Below are 17,252 nucleotides of genomic sequence, written 5' to 3'. Positions count from 1 at the left end.
ACTGTATAAATGTCCTGGTGAGGGATCATGTTGTAAACAGGCAATCAATGGTGGAAAATGTCTGTGGAAACCCTTGAGCCATAGAAGTGTCTGGAAATTGTCTGTAAAAATAACTAATTCCACTGTTTATTCATTCTTCTGCTGCCTTTTGGCAATAAAATGATGGTTTCACAGAAAGCAGCGGCTGTCTGGTATTTCACAGCACAATGTGTTTACATGAGAGAGAGAGAGGGAAGAAGAGAGAGGGAATAAGAGGGGGAGAGAAATTTAGTAAATACATGAAAATGACTGAGGAGCCGTGTCTTAACACACAAGCAACATCCGTGTGACACAACAAAAAAACTAGCAAGTCGTTCAATTTCTTGAGACATTTTTATTAAGTTTCGTGTAGCAAACAGAACGACTATGTGCATTATTCTGTGTACATAGGGAAATCTCGGAGAAAACAATCAAATACGTTAAAACAATTAACTGTAAAAATTCACATAGAAAACATTCTCTTAAAAAAAAGAATTTAAGAGCCAAAGGAATGACTAAAATTTAAAAAAAGAAGAAGCAGAAAATATTCCAGTGATGTTATATCCTTTCATTTTCTCTCTCTGGTTTAGGACATATTTTGTACTTAAGAGCGGGTGCAGTGGTCTATAGGGTTTTGCACCCAATTATAAATCAGTGTTCCTGTATGAGACTTAAGCAAGAGTTCAGAACAAAGATGTCGCCTCCTGCTGTTCTGAAAGAAGCTCATTTATTTTGATATGTTAAGTGCCAGTTCCTCCAGACATATAGATATATATATATATATATGGAAATGTCATGTAATCACTTGGGGAGTTGTGATTTTTTTAAATTCCTAAAAGTCGGAACTTCTGCAGTTATCGAGCTTCCCCTTCGGCAACACCACGCACTGATCTCGGGTCAGCGGGTTGATAAGGATCACATAAGTTGGCCCAGTGGTTTATTTTATGTCCTGAGGTTGGATGGGCGAGAGAGTGCACGCTACACTATTGTGTTTGCATAGGAATAAATATTGTGTGTAGCAGCTGACATCACCTCTCAGGATTCCTGTCAGATATTACACCGCAGCATCATGGCAACATGTCTGCTGCCGCCTGCTGAATACCAGTGGAAGCAAGGCCAGACATTCAGCAACTTCTGCTGCAGTTCAGTGGGAGGGGAGGAGGGCGAACGAAAACACACACACACACACATATACACATACATACTTGTCTCAGCAGTTTTTGGGCAGTTTTCCAGTGTGCTATATCCTCAGCAGAACGACCACAAAGCTGCTTGTGAAACCTAACATTTATGACAGCATGGTCGGTACCGTACAGTAATTACAGATGGCAACACACACACGCGCACTCAAGCCTACATGCACAAACACAGACACTTGTAGGGAGTCGATCGTACACACAAGGCTAAATATAGGCGGCTTATGCTTCTGACTGACACACACACACACACACACACACACACACACACACACACGCACACTCTCATACACGCACACACAGGCATGCAAACTGCTCAGACTAGGTTTTGTACGGAAACACCCTTTTTAAAGTTTTTTTGGTTTATGTGACTGTGGAAGAACTTTTTCCCCTAAATTTACTTCACCGTGTAAGTTTGTGAGAACATTAATGTTCGTGGATGAAAAGTTTTCTTTACCGTTGTGTGCATTTGTGGCAACACATTTAAGACATGTTTGTGTTAATTAATTCTCAACATCCCAACTCAAACATGCAAACAAAATGAAAACGCACCCAGGTGACGACTACTGTCTGACTGGTCCCCACACCACCACAGTGCAAACTGTGACAGGACAAAACCAGGAAGGGAATTGACAAGACTGGGTTTCTATTGGTTGGCACTTTTTCATCAACAATACAGCAAAAATTATTAACATTTACAAACAGTAACATACAGTATAATAGGTAGATGTAACACAGTTTGTTGTATGTAAAAAAAAAAATTATAAATCAAAAAGCGCAAACTGCTTGTGGCTGAAACATCCAGAGAAAACTATGAAGCACCTGCAGGATGTTGCCAAATTCCAGACGTTCCCAATCTTAATTTGGAATTTGGGCATTACCACAACACAATGGGTGGATCCCTCCTGAGTTAAGTCTTTGGAATTTTTCAAAATGCCATTTGATGAACGACGGGTGAAGTGAAAGATGTAGAAATACGGAGAAAGGGAAACAGAAATAAACCAAAAATACATAAACAGATATGTGCACGTGCTGAAAAAGGCAAATGAATATTATCATGACAATGGCAAAGATCGAAAGGTTGATGAGGGACATCCAAGATCGGAGGTGAGAGCCCCGCCCTCGTCCTCTGCCTCTGTCCGTCCTCACAGAAGACACAGACAGCGCTACCCATAAAGATGCTCCTGTTAAGACAAAGGTCAGAAAAACACGGCCATTTTTTCCCTGTAAAATAATCTCAGATAGATGTTGGCCCGTTGGAATGCCTCAGAAATATATCTTTATCTGTACATCACCCTCTCAGTGACTAAAAACATTCTGCATGTGTTGTCTAATTAGAGCGAGTGGGAGCAGCCTCCAGTAACTCCTCTAGCGACTCGGCTCCCTCTAGTTTAGGCTCCTCCTTCTCCTCGGTCTTGCTCTTCTTTGCCGGCACTTTACTAAACGAAGGCGTGTCCTCCTGCATCAGCTCTTTGGCCAGGATGTTGGTCACTGCGTTACCAGCTCGTCGGTGGTTAGCTGAGGGAGAGAGAGACAGAGTGAGACACGCAAAATAAGACCCGACGATAAGTTAGAGAAATAGTTGATCACAACAAATCCATACAGGTATGTCAGCGCATGCCAGAGTAACATATCTGATGCACGTGCAAAAAAAGACTTGCTTGCTTCAGGCTTGTCGGTTAAACATACAGCATCACATCTTCAATATGTTAACACACACGAGGCTGCGCGCACTCTGTGAGCAAGTGTGAGCCTCTGAGGATATTATAAGCTGCTTTCAGACATGCACTGAACTCTGGGAGATCTCCTGAAATTATTTGGAGGGGCCATATGCGGACAATCTCTGGAGTTTTTTCTGCCAGGCACCTCGTAAAAACTCTGGAAGTGACCCCATGTCAGAACACAGCAAGTGGGAACACAAAGAGTAGAAATATGTCAGGGTGAAAAAGAGGTATCATACAGGTAGAAGACGCCAACAAGGATGTAAACTTGGAGAGACAATTTAGATGCAGGACTTTTGGTCAAATGTGTGTATAAATTAACATAAAAATACAAATGACGTGGTCGTGTATGTGCGCAAATCAGATAGCTGGGGCAATTCACTGCTATAGTCAGATTAGGCCTACGTATGATCTTGACAAAGAGATTAGGAGAAAAGGAACGAAACAAGTGGAATAAGACAAGTAGAACTGGAGAAAGTGAGTGTGTTAAAGTAAGGAGGGGAGGAAAAGGAGAAGGCAGAGGCTGAAACACCATGAAGAGTTGGATGATTCATTCTGTGGGAGGATTAAAGCTGCAGCTAAGAATGAAAATGAGACACACATAGATGGAGAGACGGAGGGAGAGGAGGGATGAGCCGTGAGGAATGACAGGAATAAGTAGTGGGATAGATCACAGGGGAACAGTGGATGTGGTGAAGAGAGATTAGAGATGCACAGGGAGGGAGGAAGAGAGAGAGAAAGAGAGAGAGAGAAACAGTGCGATGGATTATGCCCTGAAGATGCTGTCGTTTTTTATTCTTCTACCTGCTTACTGTTCTATCCTCTTCCGCCAAACACACACAAGCTTTTACCTCTCGTTCCCTCACTCTAACCTTTACCACTCTTATCATCCTGCTGTGTGGGAGGACAGCTGTGCGGCAGCGGCCATTTTGAATTATATAGGTCAGTGGGAGATTGTGTTTGTGTGTTTGCTGTTATTTTAAGAGCTCCTCAATCTTCAAGCAGAAGATGGTCTGAATTAAATGTTACAAGTTTAGTATCATTAACACAGATGGAATGTGTTCCTGCGCTACAGAAGAAAAAAATCAACATCACGATGCAAACCAATAGAAATACACATGCAAATGAACCATGGAAGCAGACGTGACGCATGGTTCTGATGGACGACAAAAAACAACACACACATAACACACATAGCCCGACACACAGTTACCGAGCAGGTCTCCAGAATGAGCTCTGACAGAGACACAATTGAGTCTGGGGAGAGAGAGGAGAAGGGGGATCATGTTCACAGGTGTCTCGGTTCAATGTGAGGCTCAGCTGGACTGATCAGCACAGACAGCTGGGGTGTCAAACCATCACCTCCAACTCTTTCCTCTGAGAGACAGAGACAGAGACAGAGGAAGAGAGACGCAGATTTCTCCCCATCGTCAACACCAACACTTGGGAACGCTTTGTCTCTTTCTCAGTCTCCTCTCACATGCCTCCATATCTATTTCCGTCCCGTTCCACAGCTCCTCTCCCTCACTCATAAACTTATTAATTAGAAATTATGCAATTGACCCAAAAACAGAGAGAGAGAGAGAGCGCAAGTACGTGTGGTTGCCAGCGTGGGTGTTGCTCTACATGTATTCGCGCTGTGCTGAACGTGTCCTAAAAAAATCCAACCCTGCAGAGAAAAGCTTTTGAAAAGGCCGTCAACCCATCTCCTCTCCTCTTCCCTCACATCCCTCTCCTCTCACATCCCTCTCAGGAGAAGACATGGAGGAGGATAAGAGTCAGGATCAGAGGGTTGTGTTGGAAGCAGCATGGGAAAAAGATGAGGTGAGACAAAAACCTGCAGATTAACGTCATGACAGGAAAATGTCTTTCCATATTTAAATATAGTTAAAATACAGGAACTCACACAGCCTCAGGAGCAGAAACATCACGTAATAAACAGCTCAGAAAGTATGAACATGCAGTTTGTTACATTGGTAACACAAAGAAAAAAACTATTAAGGTTTGTACTTATATCCTATTATTATACAATAAACAGTTTAACTATTTGCAGCACTTTCTCTATCACACATCAACAACACACTGTCAGTACAGCCATCAGGGGGCAATATGGGGTTCAGTGTCTTGCCCAAGGACACCTTGGAGGAGCCAGGGATCGAACCACCAACCTTCTAGTTAGTGGACGACCCACCCTACCTTTACCTGCCCTTGGAGGGTGTGATCTAAGTCTAAGCCCATTCATTTGTAATACTTATAAATCGGTCAATTGTGATATATACTTACAAACCAAATTTTGTGTGGCTCTGAAAGGAGCTATTCAAAGCCTAAGAACATAACCAGGATGATGAGACGTCAGATCCATTGTTGAAAGACTGTTTTTAGGTCTGTTTACCGGCGTGTGTGAGAGGGAATGAGTGAGCTTGCAGGCTGAGAGTCGATCAGGGTTACAAAGAGTGTAGTTAAAATATCATCTGTAACTAATTACACACCAGGAGACTGCATAATGACTGCCTGCTGACGGAAAGAACGCTTTGTTGTTACAGTATACGTGCGCTACCATTAAGAGGGGAAAACACAGAAACATGGAGAAGCGTGAGGGAACTAGCAAGAGTAGAGCTGTTTGTGATGACAAGGTTGTTGCTTCAATAATGAAGGATATAAAGAATGCTCAGCTCTTGTTTGATCACAGATCATAACAGATAACTAATGACAGTGAAGTCAGCATGGTGCGATGTGTGTATGACGAGGAAGCAGCCGTGTTCACACTCCGTTGCAGTCACGTGATGGTGCCGGTGCCTCCACTAGCATGATGGTGTGTCTGCAGATGGAGGCTAGATCTTCATCAGTGTCTCTGGCTTAGCGGGGACTTATATCGCCCTCTTCAGGCTACAAAAGGGGAATACACTGCTGCTGATCTGCACTAGAGGACTGTGGGAAAGAGTGACGTCATCTAACACCACTAGAGGCTTGTGTCTCTGGGTAAATACTGATGGGCAAGAATAAATTTCACAGCATGTCACTGAATGTGCTAAACTGGCACATATACGTGGTCTGATGGTCTGAATGATCTCTGTGAGGATTAAGAAGAGGAAGCACAGGCCAACATCTCTTCTTCATGAATGGTTTGATTGATGAGTGCTCTCCTATTGGTCTGAATTAGCTCTGTTGTGTGTGTGCGCACGCGCAAGTGTGTGTGTGTGGACATCTGTGAAGGCACAGATCTTTGTAGGGGTCTTTTCTTTTTTGTAAGAGCAGACTGTCTGCAGAGGCAGCGTGTGCCTCTATTGTTGCCTTTTATCTCCCCCACCCTTTCCTTTTACTGCCGCTTTGTCAACTTGTTGCTACTGTGATTGGTTGTTTGAGCGAGGGTCAAGACCCAGCAGATGTGTCTATAGTGAGCGTTTAGACACGTCATTCCTTCACTTCAATTGCTTTTAGAGCACAAACACATGAATAAGCCAAATGTAGCTAGGCTGACAAGTCTGGATTCTTAAAAAAGGACACGAAGGGACATTGAGATCAGAATATAAAGCTAAAAATGTGATGGTGTTTTCCAAAATAGGCAAGGTGGTCTGCGCTCTGGAACGTAATGTGCGTGTTGGCCTATGTATTGGTATGCAAACGTCATCCATGTTGGTCTTTGTATTGGCATGTGGGCATCTGTCTGTGTGTGTCTGTGTAGGGGGGGCTAGACAGACGGTGGGTAGACAGCTGAGGATCCCCCGTGCCATCTATTTATTCTATACAACCAGCACAAATACACACACACAGTGGCCTGAGGTGCAGGTCAAAGGTGGGAGCCTCTGCAGCCTCGTGACTTTTGTGTTCAGTCACACTGCTGTGACACAATGAGCATGACAACACACTCAGTGAGCCCTCAGTCGGCTTTTAACAGCAAGCTGGTGATGTCTGCAGTCGCCACAGCTGTGACTGGATGAAGACAAAGAGGAGGGACACACTCCACGTAATAAAGACCATTACATGCACAATGGCAATCAAAAGACCCACAGGGGGAAAAAGTTAAATAAAACAATGTATGTGGTTAAATAGAAAATGTTGCTTGTGTTTTGAAAGCACAGTCATAAATTTATTAGCAGTAATCATGCAAATATCTCATAAATTAATTTCTTCTATATAATAAAATGTCATGTCACATGTTGCATCTAGAATGACTCAGGGAGTGAGCTTCAATGTGACATACTATGAGTAAGGTTATAGGTTGTATAATTAGGTTATTTGCATTTATGATTCTAAAAATTGCAAAAGCAGGTTTAAAAAGGCTTTTTAAGACCCAGATTATAAGCATTAGGATGTATAGGGTAAACTTTAACACTAACATTATTCCCACTTAATACTTTACTTAGTTTAAATGCAAACCGAATTAGCTTATGACATGCACTAAATGATGAATAAATAAGTAAACCGGCACTAGTACCGGTTTTTCATGTGCAAGGGAATCATGTTGGACTATCAGGAAGCGGAACCTTCTGTTTTATCAAATAACTTAATTTTGATTTAATAGTTTATTTTCCTTGTTTGTCTCCACTTATGTTTAATTATAAATCATTCAATTGGATGAACCTGGGTTTTACATGTGTAGTGCCATTATGTGACATCTGATCTATAATACCACTGAACACAAGAGTTTAAATAAATAGTGTTTTAACTGCATAGAAATGTAATAAGAACGAGGAACAATGAGCAACTGGTTCAACTGGCTTTAGTACTGGGGACATTATCCCTTACAATCATTGGAGGGCAAGAAAATAAGTTTTCCTATTTGTTTATGGTTTTTCAGTTTTTCTTATTTTAATTTTTTTTTCCAGCTCTGGTCTCTGATTGGCTGGTTTTTACTTTTTCTCTTTGTGTACTCATTTCTTCCGGAGCGTTTTAACCCCGCCTCCATGTTTTTTTCTTTGCTTCATGATGCCATCATCACTATTATTGATATAATTATGAAGTTTTAAGTGTCATCAATGTTGGGTCCTTGCTGCTAAAGGGAGATTGTTCACCCTCATGCAAATGTCTGTGTGCATGTGTGTGTGCGTGCGTGTCTGTGTGTGTGTGTGCCTGTCTCTGTGTGTGTGCGCATTTCCTGGTTAATTTAGAGTCATAATCAAAAGTTTGTTTTTCTTTATAAAGCGGCCCTATATCACCAAAAACGATATTACTCTATGACCAGCTTCAAATGTTTTTAATGATAGAAAAGCAATGCAAATCTTTTCCATAAAGTGTTAACCTCAAAGACTCAAGAACATTAGTCCCATTTAACCCCAGCTGTGTTATTGTACTGTGTTATGTTATTGTACAACAGAGGTGGGGGAACTTCTGACGTCCGGGCCACAAACAGCCCACATGACTTAAACACAAAGAACATATTATAAAATAGTAGAACATTTCCTTCAGGTTACTCCTTCTGTCTGTTTGTCTTTCAGGTCACTGTTATGGTGAACGAAACACACACTTAGCTGACAAACATCATGGTGACTGAACAGAACTAATAGTAGATGTGGGATTTGATGTTTTACAAGGGTGGGAGAAACCAGTGCGCCAAGTTTACGAGGAAGCTATCGCAGTGATGGAAAGGGGAAACCTTGAGTGTCATTACAGCTGAAAACATAAACCAGATCAAGAAATTAGATGAATAATAAGGACAAACGCTGATTAAAGTTAATTATCTTTGGCAGAGTTTGGTGCCAAACAAGAACCTTTTAAAAGACTGCGTGTTAATATTCTTTTATGCGGTTTTGTGTTGAGTAAGCTAGTTAAGTAGTGAAGAAGCTGAAACCTAATTCAGAAGGTCAATTTGTGAAGGAGCCTAGCTGTCGCTGTAAAGTTGCTGCAACATACAAAGTGAAATTGTTTAGAGTGGCAGAGCAAATTACTGTTGGCATCAGCAAGATATTGAAAAAAAGATGCAGTCCTAGTCATTGCATTGGGTCATGATGTCTAAATTTCAACAATTGTAATGAACCTCGTGAGTAAGAAGATTCCCCAGCTCGGCTATAACACAAGCACAGAACAAATTAAAGATAACTTTTCTCCAGATCTAATTCTCTGTATCCACTTTACTACCCTGTATGAGCCACATTTTATAGATGTTCTACATATATTGGAGCAAACACTAAAAATACTCTCCCTGTGTACATGAGCTTGATAGAGCAGTGGTTTCCAGCCTGCTGACTGAGGCTGCCTGTCGCCGACCTAGTGCATATCTATCAGTTGATCCAAAGTCAGGATGTGCCTCCTCCTACTTCGGCTTTACTTAATTGAGACTCAAACAAACATGCACGGTCACAAGCACGAAGACCCCCTCCTATTGTGTGGGTGAAAGACTTGAAGCCCTTCCTGGCTGGAAGAAGCAGAGCTGGCAACTCTAAAGGAATGGCCTTTAAACATTAGAGAAGAAAATGTAAACTTCTCACACATCTGAGATTGCCAAAAAAATCCCAGCGTGGCTTCACAAGCTTCTAATGAGCCAAGGAAAACACTAAACTTGGGCAAAAGAAAACCAGGGATGAAAAGGCTGTGGAGGAGAGCAGACTGGAGGAGGCAGTGAGCAGAAATGTGATACATACGGCCACTTTCCTACCACAGAACAGTATGCGTAGGGAGGAAGGCTCGCGCTCCCTTTCTCTGTCTCACACACACATGTTCAGGTATTTCCTGTTAGGAGTGTGAGGTGGCCAAACAGTATTGCGGGTGACTGACTGAGCCCTCAAATGGGCCCCATTCTTAGTCATAGAGTTCTCCTTCCCCTGCTCCCTCCTCTTACTGTTGTCTGACTCAGTTTACTGGTGACGAGTCTGAGCCTTTTGTACTAACAACTGTGAACTGCAATAATTCATCAGTGTGGCACAAGCCCTGTTTTACTGTGATGGAAAATTACAAAAGATAGAAAACAAGCTAGAGGGACAGAAAGAAGGCAAGACACAGAGCAAGAGAGAAAGCAAGAAATAAATCAGGCAAGAGAAAAGACGGACAACAAGCAGGCGAGAGAGAAAATATAAAAGCCAGCGAGACAGAAAGCAAGAAAGAAAAAGAGCATTCTATCCTTTAGTTATTCCTCTCTGGATCCCCGCTTCACATCTGGCTTCTATTGACGGAGGGATTGGGTTGCACACACTCTTCCCCAACTTCTCTTATGTGTGAATATGCAACCCACACACAGACACACACACAAGTCGCTAGAGTTAATGGCTATGGAACTATTTCCCTCTCACATGGTTCCACATGAGTTCCTTAACACCAGGAATCATGTTCCATACATCCGAACAGATCACATGACCTCATTTTCATCTGCTTGGTCATATCTACTAAATTTCTTTTTTACTAAAAGAGGAGAGAGAAAAACTGTCCCATCTCCAATAAATGCAGCTGGATTTAGCAGAGGAAGTAACTTAACAGAGTAATGGCCTATCTCTATGAGCTGACAAACTGAATTACATTGCCTGAAAGAGAATCAATACAGGCTGGGGATGCAATGAGGAGTATGTTCTGAAAAAACGTTTTATTCACAGATAAAATAGAACGTTGTATTACTGTAATTCAACAGATTCTAGAATCACTTTATAGTGAGCTGTGGATTCAAACCTTTCGAGAAAACCATGTGAAACAGGGTATGTGCACAGGTGATTTCCAGTTTTTCACATCACACTTGTGTTAGTTGTTTATCGGACCATGATTGACTTCTTACTATGCCTTACTCACTATGACATATTTTCCCTAATGAAGAAAAACACTGCAGTAGTATGGATGTAGCCTTGAGGTCAAACTCTCTCCTTCACCATGAGATGAATTTAACAAATGGACTCAAACTCATAGCTTCTAACTTTCAAATGAAGTATCAATAATAAAAACAGATTTATTAGAGGAGGGGGACTTCAAGTGAAATATGTGTTGTCTCACTCAGTGATCTCACTTCCTCCAACTTTCTTCCCACACTGGTTTACCCTCCTTGGCTCAACATTCATATTTCTCTTATATGTTCCTATTTTGCGACCACACCCTCATCAGTCGCTCCCCTTGTAAGTATCTTGCTGACCACACTAACCCTTGGCACCCTCCCCTCTTCTTTTGTTGTTATACCAGCTCCTCGTAGAATTGGATTTGAGGCATGCTAACTGTGGTCAGCCAAAACCTAACACAGGCCTCTGAGCCATGGAACATGTGGTACAGAGACAGGAAAACGAACATATCTGCTGCTATGCCTTGACAGAAATATAAAGACAGCGAGGAAGAGGCAGAAATTGGTCTCATATGGTACAAGTGTTTCAGGATAGTGCGCATGCCAAAAATGTGCATAAAGAATTACCTGAGATCTGTAAATCAAGTGAGACATGACACTTTGAAACATCCACATGTTTCGTGGGGATCTACAGTTCTGCTTCTGTGTGTGTACCTGCTTGCCGGGGTCCTCTCTTTCTCCTGAAAGCAGCACCGGACTGCAGCGCCTCCAACAGGCCATCCATGATACCAGTTTCATCACCCTCTGTAAATAGCAACAAAACATGAAATCAGGAATGCATCATCAACCACAGGAGTAATCAACACAAACCAACAAGCACACTACCTACATACACACACATTTTCCCTCACAGCAGTGTTTTTTTTAAATCCTCCACACATATTTAGCAGACACACTAACACACATGCAGGCAGGAGTTCATTTACCAGCCACGTGGCCACTTGAGCAAATGAGCTATATTAACCCAGATAGGCAGTGACCTAGCTCAGCTAGCGTCACTGCCAGGGGGCTAAACATTAAACTACAACACAAACACACCCTTATTGGAAACACAAAGACTATACCTGCAAATAAACATTAAAATACTATGGAATAAGACTGTAGCTTACAGATGCAAGGCTCCTTATATCTCCGTGGGTGTGCAAGTACAGTTTGTATGGGTGGCCTGGTTGTTTGTGTGTTTGTTTACATCAATATTCTCTGCACAGCCTCAGTGGCTGGTGGCCTTAAATTAGGAGTGGGGGCCAAACCAAGGGAGAGGGGGTACTCCATGGTAATGCTGCTGTGTGAGTGTTGTCATGATTGTTTTGTGGGCAAGATTCAGTGGCACAGCTCAGCGCTCAGGCAGATGGTTTTAATTATTTCTATTTGAAGCTGAAACAGACCGAGGGGGCAGTGGGGCTGGGGGTTAAAGGTTTATGTCGTCGCCTCCCAACCCCCAAACACAAATACACACACACACACACTATTTAATCCTGCAGTAAGCCATGAAGCAGATGGCCAGTGGTCTCGCCTGTCACGTCAGAGAAAGTCTCTCAGACATTCACAGAGCCCTTGCACAGCTCACATACACCCCTCAATGTCCATGTCCTGGAACTGCATACACACTTTAGATTGATGTAGGCCACGTTTTCCGTCTTCTGGGGAAACACATCTGGCACATTTCCTCTTACACTAATCACATGGCTGGCTTAAACCACGAGTGGAAGCACAGAGACACACAAACCTATTTGTGAAAATGTACCGTAGGCAGTAGAGGGACCACACAATGACCTGGCTGTATATAAAACAGACTTCTTGTTGACCGACTGAACTCCCGACTAAAACTAGAAAGTCCCGGGGCCTTTGTACTCTCAAACCTTATGCAGTTCTATTTTGTTTTTATGAGACTGTGGCCAAGAGCAACAGTATTCGATAAAAACATTTATGAGTGTTCTTACAACAAAGACAAGTTTTACAGAATTTGGTTTGTTAGAACCTAGTAACAATTTAAATAATGGAGAGGGGAGGCACTTGTTGATTATCATGTGCTTTTGTTAAATCACATGATTTTTCTGTGGACTTGACATTTAAACACTAGCTTATTATTGACAACTTATACAAAATCAGGGTTGAACTGGCTCCACTCAGTGCAACAATGCACCACATACACACACACACCGTGACACAAACAGCAAGGTTTTGCCTGAAGGAAGACAGAACATAAGGCGAATGAATTAGTTTAATAGCATTAAGATCATGAGCTGTTGAAGATGTCTCTGTGGAGCCAATCTATGGCACACACACCAAACACACATGCGCGCACACATACACACAGAGGAGGGTAGAATGTTGTGTGGAGCAATAGCACCCCTAACGGTTGTTCACACAGTAGCAGATGAGAACATGGATAAAGAAATGACAGAGAAGAGAGGTGGAGCAACAACATAAATAAAATAGAAAAAATAATGGAATAAAAACAGAGGAAAAGATAAAGCATATGGAGAAGGAAAGACAGCGTTCAAATGAGTCTCTGGGCAGATTTAGCATCTCTAATGTGACATGATTGTGCCTCTCCTACAGTCAGCGGGGGTGAGACATGAGGCCATCCTATCTCATCCCATGTGATCCCTCTCTCACCATGTGCCTTTCTCCTGTCCTCCTCTCTTCCTCTTAACCTTCTTTTCTGAGAGATGACAACACAGTCTAATCCGCAAGAGAGCATCTGCTGACCTACCCTCCTCCCTCCCTTTACCATCCCCCTCACTACCACCTCTCTTGCTTTCTGGTGGAGCACAAGCACTCCCGGTGGCCATTCCCATACTAGCAGCTGCATGGGTGTGTAAATCACACATGCACACACCCCCACATTCAAAGGAAAAGACAGCCTCAGACAATCTTTAACAGACAGTACTGACACCTAGCTGTGGAAATAAGGAATGGTTGGTTCCCAAACAGCTTTGGCCCATGTCCAAAGATAAAATATGTAAGAAACAGGAATGGATTTTTTCATTATAGTGGTAAGAAAGAGTCATCAGATCAAATTAGAGCAAAGACTTTACTTTAACCACAGATGGTGAATGTGGACCTTTGGGTGTGGCATCTGCCAGTCTCACACACTGAATCCTGAATCCTCTGCGTTACCAAGAGCCCCACAATGTGAGTAAAAGCTCTTATTAAAAAACAATCTCAAGTTCTAAATCGATGACGTATAACAGGAGGACTGTTTATTCACAATAACCATCATCACATGCTTAGCAAATGTGATGGCCCTGCTGAGTGGAGCGTCTGTGGGTCCGTCTGACTCACACAGGAATGACAGGGCCACAAACTGCAAACACACACTGACCTTGCAGGGTTTAGCCAACAACTGGGACATTATGTTTACTCATTCTAAGAGTTCATGAGATGGCAAGGGTATGTGAGTGGATAAGTGGGAGCCAGGGAACCAGTGGAGATTTTCAGCATGCGAGAGACTGGCTGCTGAAAACAACCATTGTGTCAAAGCCACCCAGTATAAAGGTCATAAACAAATACGGAACAAAGAACAGGTGTGTGTAGGGCAGATTTGCGTGTGGGTGTTGAATGACTCGAAGCAACAGGGGCAGTCAAATATACCACCTGTATGTAAATGATCCCACGAATCCACACACACACACACTCATCTTTGAAGCACTATTATGTTCCATTCGCACATGCCCCTAGGGACTAAATATGAAATTTGACTATCTTACTTTCTATCAGAAACTGTCTCCCCCGACACTGAGGCAAAATATTCCAAGTGGGTTGCTGTGTCTTTAAGTGCCCTTTAAATGAACGGCTGACAGAGTGGGAGGGAAAGGGAAAAAAACAAGAGGGAGAGATGGAACAAAAGTAAGAAAGAGAGGAGAGGAGAAGCCAGCTGGATCATGGAGTAGGAGAAAGGCCAGAAAGACTTTTATTAAAAAGGGTTCAGAACACACACACACACACAGTTTGGCCAACGCAACATTTCTCTAACACTAACCCTGACTGAGAAAAAGACACGGGGGCTCTAGCAAATTTTGACTGTTGAGTCCCAGGAGAATCTGAGTGGAGCCACAGAAAAGAGGAATGTTCTGAAACTAGGTCAGAGTCAGAGAAAGGGGGAAAAAGTGCCTGAGCATGAATGTCTGCGAGGGAGGATTTGAGTTTTAACTGTGTGTATACAGGGACGAGTGTGCGATAACGTGTGTCTGTTACACAGGACAATGTACTGCAAGCGTTTTACAAAGTATAACAGCATCTCAGTGGGGGAAGAAAACGTGTTTTTGGGTGATAAAGAGATTTAGCCATCCTTTCAGTTCTCTTTAATGGAGGCAAATCCCCTTTTTCCACCACGAGTGAAAAGAGGTCAAGCAGTTGCTTGCATACCCTTTGTTTTCCCCCTCCTCACTTTATGAGGAGTTTCCTTGTCATGTGTTTACTTCAAAACAAGGGTCATCAACATTAGATTAACTCCGGTCTATAAAAACTGATGGGTTGCTCTTTCACTCACACAGACACACACAAACACACAGACACATACACATATATTCCACAAAAGTGTGGACTCTGACTGCCCCCAACTGGAGTCTGAGGGAAATACAAAATTAAAAGATGTGGAGCGAGTCGCTCTTTCTTTCAGTCACATATGCAGGTAAAGAAATATGATCCAGATATTGTGACCTGTGTTGATGTCGGGGAGCTTGTTCCTTTTCAGTTTCTCCTCCTTCTCCTTCTCCGCTTTTTCCCGAGCCAGCTTGGCCTTCCTTATCTTCTCCTCAGCCTCCCTCCTCTTCTGATTCTCCTTCACCGCTTGCTGTCGGGGAAAGTTAGTGAGAAGGAGAAAATATACATGAAGTAAGATGGATCTGTTGGATGATTTTGTATGTTAACAAAACTTAAATCCACTTCAGTGGATGGCAGTTATCCATAATAACTGGTAAAACAAGTTACTTCCATAGAGGGACCTCCCAATGGCCGTTTACAGCTGATGTATAAACTGACAATATAATGGAGTCACTCCCTTTCAATATTGTGTCAATACAGACAGGTGCACCGGCTCCTGTTTTATCCGATCCGGGCTTGACATTATCTTTCATTGACTTTTTCTTCCCCAACTCCATGTGTGTGAGCCTTTGAACTGTATGCATAACAATGTTTTTGAGTGTGGTCAGGAAACAATGAAAACCCTACTACCCCCTTTTTAATGATATGACACTTGGGTTTGTTTATTCACATAAAAACACTGACGCACCTGGAACATGTTCTTAAAGGTGTTGAGTTCCCCGAAGAATTCCTCAGCAGACATTTTTCTCGGGTCAAAGACAAAATATTCTCCCAGGTCAGAATACTGCTTCTCCATATTCTTATGCATCAGATCCAGCTTCTCATATTGCTCATGGGCACTGACCACAAAACTGTGGAGACAATGTGTTAAGGAACACGGAACCACTATCTCTTCATGTTAATTAGGAGGTCATCAAAATGCACTCTTAGGATGTATTGGAATTGTAAATATCCACATTCTATTAAATTTGAAACAGAATAAAAGGATATAGACATCTTTTCTGCAAACTTGTCCTTGTCATTTTGTGGAGGAGGGAAGGTTTCCAGATCCTTCTCCAGGTTCTTGATCTGACGGCCCATCTGGTCTATGCTCCTCTGAATCGTCTCTGCAGAAACTGTTGGGGACAGGAGGGAAATGTTAATGTCCAATCAGATGGACATAGTATCTGTTTTTTTTCATTTTAATAAAAGTCCTGTTGTGAATAATATGAACATGTGTGATCCATACGAGTGTAAAATCTAGTCATACTGGATGATACTGTGGGGAAGTGCACATATAAAGGTCAGCTAGATGACCCACGTACCTCTGCTGGCTTTTTCCACATGGATGAGCTCGTCTGTAAAGCTCATGATATCAGGATACTGCTCCTGGCACACATTGGCGAGGAAATGGAGCAGTGTCTGCTTCAGATCAGCTGATTTGGTGTCACGCAGCTGATTGGAAGAGGGATCGATTAAAAAGGGTAGACTGGTATGGCAATCAATCAAAAGTTATTCAATGTCTGCATGTATATGCTGTCAGTGTGTTACACTTTCTATATGTGTTAAATATGCTTTAAAAGCATTTAGCATTGATGCACTGTTCTCTGAGTGTCTATTGTCTATACTACATAGATACATTAGATGTAATATGGTATAAACCTTTGTTAGAGAAGACATTTGAAACTTTCAAAGCAGGAAAAGTACAGGTGTACATGATGACATTAAAGACTGTCTCATTGGATCGTTATTGTTATCAGCAAGATGTGGCCCTTTCTTTCTTTCTTTGTCTACTATAGATTTCTTGTTGCTACACAAAGTTTAGCCATTTTCAGACATGAACTCCGGAAAATATCACGACAACTGGAAAGTCTTGACTTTGCCTTTCACATATGGAGGAAGCAGCAGGAGATTCCCCGGGTCGGACATTCAGAACAACAGGAACATTTCCAGTGGATTCAGGTGAGAAACCCTAACCCTCACATTTAGCCCCCCTGGACAATTTCAGGAGGATATCAGGAGTTCATGTCTGGGTAGCATCAG

At 42.4% G+C, this 17,252-nt stretch overlaps 1 protein-coding gene across 1 annotated transcript in view; it reads right to left on the bottom strand.

The window, feature by feature from the left end:
- Nucleotides 1–353: 353 nt before the first annotated feature.
- LOC128445583 (protein diaphanous homolog 1) overlaps nt 354–17,252 on the bottom strand; it is a 29,876-nt gene continuing 12,977 nt past the window's right edge. Inside the window, exons 7-12 of the mRNA XM_053428336.1 lie at nt 16,535–16,664; nt 16,221–16,345; nt 15,919–16,083; nt 15,348–15,480; nt 11,337–11,426; nt 354–2,732 (exon numbers count right to left, since the gene is read on the bottom strand). Coding sequence (XP_053284311.1) covers nt 2,545–2,732; nt 11,337–11,426; nt 15,348–15,480; nt 15,919–16,083; nt 16,221–16,345; nt 16,535–16,664 — 831 coding nt within the window. The 3' untranslated portion in view covers nt 354–2,544. The remainder of the gene's footprint in view (nt 2,733–11,336; nt 11,427–15,347; nt 15,481–15,918; nt 16,084–16,220; nt 16,346–16,534; nt 16,665–17,252) is intronic.

Source organism: Pleuronectes platessa, chromosome 8 (assembly GCF_947347685.1).
Source record: "Pleuronectes platessa chromosome 8, fPlePla1.1, whole genome shotgun sequence".
Classification (NCBI taxonomy): domain Eukaryota; kingdom Metazoa; phylum Chordata; class Actinopteri; order Pleuronectiformes; family Pleuronectidae; genus Pleuronectes; species Pleuronectes platessa.
Note: the sequence above shows the minus strand (reverse complement) of the source record. Positions and strands in the feature narration are given on the sequence as shown.